The sequence below is a fragment of the Elephantulus edwardii genome, unplaced genomic scaffold (assembly GCF_000299155.1).
Source record: "Elephantulus edwardii isolate Elephantulus edwardi_28Jun2011 unplaced genomic scaffold, EleEdw1.0 scaffold00127, whole genome shotgun sequence".
In the NCBI taxonomy this organism is placed as follows: Eukaryota; Metazoa; Chordata; class Mammalia; order Macroscelidea; family Macroscelididae; genus Elephantulus; species Elephantulus edwardii.
This window is the reverse complement of record NW_006399877.1, coordinates 2730545-2734552: the sequence shown is the minus strand read 5'-3', so window position 1 is coordinate 2734552 and position 4008 is coordinate 2730545. Positions and strand designations below refer to the sequence as shown.

The 4008-nt window shown below is 51.3% G+C and overlaps 1 protein-coding gene across 1 annotated transcript in view; it reads left to right on the top strand.

Annotated features, from left to right (window-relative positions):
* The window catches only part of LRRFIP1 (leucine rich repeat (in FLII) interacting protein 1), a 159300-nt gene that overhangs the window by 138931 nt on the left and 16361 nt on the right, over positions 1–4008 (top strand). Inside the window, exons 19-20 of the mRNA XM_006893515.1 lie at positions 163–255; positions 2013–2154. Coding sequence (XP_006893577.1) covers positions 163–255; positions 2013–2154 — 235 coding nt within the window. The remainder of the gene's footprint in view (positions 1–162; positions 256–2012; positions 2155–4008) is intronic.

Below are 4008 nucleotides of genomic sequence, written 5' to 3'. Positions count from 1 at the left end.
TGTGGGGGCTGCTCTGTGGGGCTGCACCGTGGGGACTGCTCTGTGGGGCTGCACCGTGGGGGCTGCTCTGTGGGGCTGCAGCCAGCAGAGTCCGCTTCCTCTCCTGCTCCTAACATAGGCTCTCACTGTACTTTCTTTCTCTTTGCGCGGCCGCTCGCCCAGGCGTTAGAGAGGCAAAAAGAGTTCTTTGATTCCATAAGGAGCGAGCGTGATGATCTTAGAGACGAAGTAGTCCTGCTGAAAGAGGAACTGAAGGTATGGAGCCAGAGGACGGCTGAACACAAATCCAGGGGACATCAGAGACCCCCGAGTCTCAGGAAGAGACGTGTGTGGGTACTGGTGATAACGTCTTCTGTGTCAATGACCTTGGTTCTGTTATACATTTAACCATTCAACTGTTACTGATTTTCCTCCATCCAGTTGTGTACATTTTATTTACTATCAGTTACAATTCCCACAATGTGACTGCACTTTTCGCCCTCCCTTTTTGTAACTTTCATGTCCATTAATCTTAAAAACTTTGAACAGAATGTATGCTCATTACTCCACTTCCAGCTATACAGTGGACAGACAGTCATGCAGGCTGACCAGTGACCACAGGGAGGTAGTTGTTTCTTCGAATAACTGATCGTAAGAGGTCAGAAGGCAGCGCCTGCTCACAGATGAAGCTCAGAAGGTGGGAAGGGGTAGGACAGTATCGGCCAATCAGGATCCCGGGGTGATTGCCAGTGAGCCCAGCAGAGTCTGCTTGCCCATGGCTCTGATTTATACAAGCGTTGAAAACAGCTCTAAATTCAGTAATTGTTTGTATGCTAGCTAAATTCTGTCTCACACTCAGGAGTAAATTCACTAGGGCATTGCGAAAATTTGTGGAATTTCTTTTTAGCAAAGTCTCAAATCCAAGGAGTTCTCTCCGTGAGCAGGGCCTTAGGTACGTGGTAGGTACTGGCACTGCCCACACCAGTTCTTCTGATATGGGAGCTTCTAGGAACATGAGGGTGGGAGCGCCTCCCCAGGGGTCAGCTTCACAGGGGGTGGGGCTTAGTGCTCATCTGGGGGTGCCTGCAGGGTCCCTGTCTCATGAACTGGGCGGGGCTTAGCGCTGAGCCTCATCCTTCCTGTAAGGTGCCCCTGCTTCCCATGCTTAGCACTCCAGCTCATCATCCAGGTCCCTGCAGGCTCCCTGCCGCCGGGCATTCACCTGCCTTGGCGTAGCGCCCCCTCCCTGCCGTGCTGACTTGGCGCAGCTCACCTGGCCAAGCCCACCTCCTGCAGACCCGGGAAGCCAACCTTAGGGAGAGGAGCTGGGCTGTGAAGTGAGGTTCTGTGAAAGGGTGGAGCCTTCTGAGAGGCTCCCCTGTGTGGTGACCTGGGTTCTAGTTCTCTGATAACCCTGGCATCTGCCCGTTTTCCACAGCAGACCTTCAGGTCACCTCTTGCTCAGAGTGACTTTGTTAAGACCAAGAAGTGCCCCTGAGCATTCCCGGGACTGTGATGTTCTCAAAAGCAAACAGCCCCACCTTTCTTCTGTGGAGCGACTTGTTGGTTCGACCCACTGCTCTTCTGATTAGCAGCTGACCCCTCTCACCACTGTACCACTCGGGCTCCTCGGCTGCCAGGTCACCCTGCCTTCAACATGGTCTCCTGCATTCAGTTTGGTCCCTGCACCCATTTCCTTCACTAGCCCAGTCTCTGTCTCTGTAAAGAATGTGTTTAAAATCCAAGCACTGTGATCATGTCCTGCCCACTTTGTGGAAGCCCTTGTGGAACCTCTGGTTCAAAAGATGCCTGCTGACCAGCAGATTATCCCCAGAAAATTCAAAGGTGGAGCAGAGCACGTGGTTCCCAGTGTCATGTTACAGTGCTTCCTGTGTGAACAAGAGAGCTGATGGTGTATCTCAGGAGAGGCGGTGTCTTCCCGCCACTGTTGTTGTAGTTTTATCCATTACTGTGTTTGGCCCTCAGTTTCAGCCCTCAATGAATATTACCACCAGCATGTTTTTTGTTCCCAGAAACATGGAATAATCCTCAACTCAGAAATAGCTACCAACGGAGAGACTTCCGGACTTCTGAATAACGTGAGCCACCAAGGGTCCACCAAGATGTCAAAGGAAGAGCTCAATGTCCTCAAGTCGACAGCAGACGGGGCCCTAGGTGAGTACATGCTGCCTTAAGTCTGTCACCTCTGCAGACAGCATCGTCCCCTCCTGTGCGTTGTTAGATGAAGTCATCACCACTCATCCATTAACAGTCACATGGCTTGCTGTCTGTCTGTCCGCTCACACTGGCCCGTGTGCCCTGGCATGTGCCTCTCCTGTGCTTTCCACCAATGGCTTACGTTCACCTTTCTGTTGCTTCTCACAGCCGCCAGGTGAGACTTCAGTGCCAGGAAAGTGTGCCCTCGAGTGCAGGGATGATTTGCACAGGGACTAGTTTCCCTTGGTCCTCTGGCAAGTGTGGCCTTTTTAGCATGTTGTGCCACCGAAGCGTACAAATCTGAATGAGAGTTAGCAGCGGTGTTTGTCCTGAGCCCGGCACCCGCTGGGCTCCACCACATGTCCTGGGGCGGGGCCCTCAGGCTGCAGACTGGACTTGAGACCAGGCCAGCTAGCTCTTGGATGTTGTATAAAAGCCATGAACGGAGATGGGCCGTGCACCCAGCAGCAAGTGCAGGTGAGGTCTTTCACGGACAGCCTGGCAGGCACCTCGCTCTGAAGCAGCCCCCCCTATTTATAACTCACCCTTCCCCACCTGGAAGAGTCTCAGCTGGGCAGCCCACAGGTTACGGAAGCAGTTTATATGATTTGTGGTGCTCTGACATTCTCTGAAGAATAAGTGCCTTGATAGGGGCTGTGGACTGAGTTTGTAGTTCTAGGGCCCAGCCTCCCACTGCGGCCGCGATGAGGCCATGCAGGCCCTGGCTCCAGCTGCTCCCGGCTCCTTGGAGAGGGTTCTGAGTGAGAGCAGGAACTGGGATCCCCAGCTGGTTTCATCCTGGTTCCTTTTGTTTATGGAAATCTGGACCCAGACTTAAAACATCGACTTTTGTGACAGAGAAGTGTCTGCCTTTCAGTCATTCACTCGCATCCCGCTGTCTGTCAGCAGCTCGAGCAGTCAGGAATGTGACCGCTGTGCTCTTGTTTAAAAACAAATTTGTATAAATTGTTGACAGTCATTCGTAAGATGCTTATTAAAGAACCAGGCATGAGTTTTTGCCATTCATTTGCAAATGGTTCTTGGTCACTTCTGTCTCAGTTTAAAATAAATTTGGGACAATGTCCCAATGTAGATTTAAATATTTACTTTATTATAGGTATGCTGTGTCATTCATGTAAGATATATCTTTGGAGACATGAGCAATAATAGAGTCAGTAATAATAAGGAGAAGAAGATCAGAGTAATAATAATAAGAGTAATACATAATAGTAAAAATAATGAATAATACCTTTTTCAACCTACTGATTTTAAGTAAAAATAACTGTGAGTAAATCCAACTCTAAATTGCAGTTCCAATGACCTTCCCCCTTGTGGGCTCCACGAGGTTCTAAAGCTACTGAACGTGACTTTTCCATAGTTTGCTCTTTCATACTTGGAGCTTTGTTTGTTTAGAGAATCCTGGACTCACTGTCCAACCCCACACAGCAACTGCCCCTTGATGGATGAGTTGTGGGCTGTGTAATGGCGTGGCCGAGTTGGTGTGGAGTGCTTGAGTTTCTTTCCCATCCCTCCGGGGTGGGGCGCAGGCCTAAAGTTTGTCGCAGAAAGACATGCCCTGACTAGGGGGTGTACATGCCCTGACTGGGGGGTGGACATGCCCTGACTGGGGGTGGACATGCACTGACTGGGGGTGGGTGGGCATGCCCTGACTGGGGGATGTGCAGGTACTGACTGGGGGTGGACATGCCCTGACTGGGGGGTGGACATGCACATGCCCTGACTGGGGGGTGGACGTGCCCTGACTGGGGGTGGATGTGCCCTGACTGGGGGTGGACATGCACTGACTGGGGG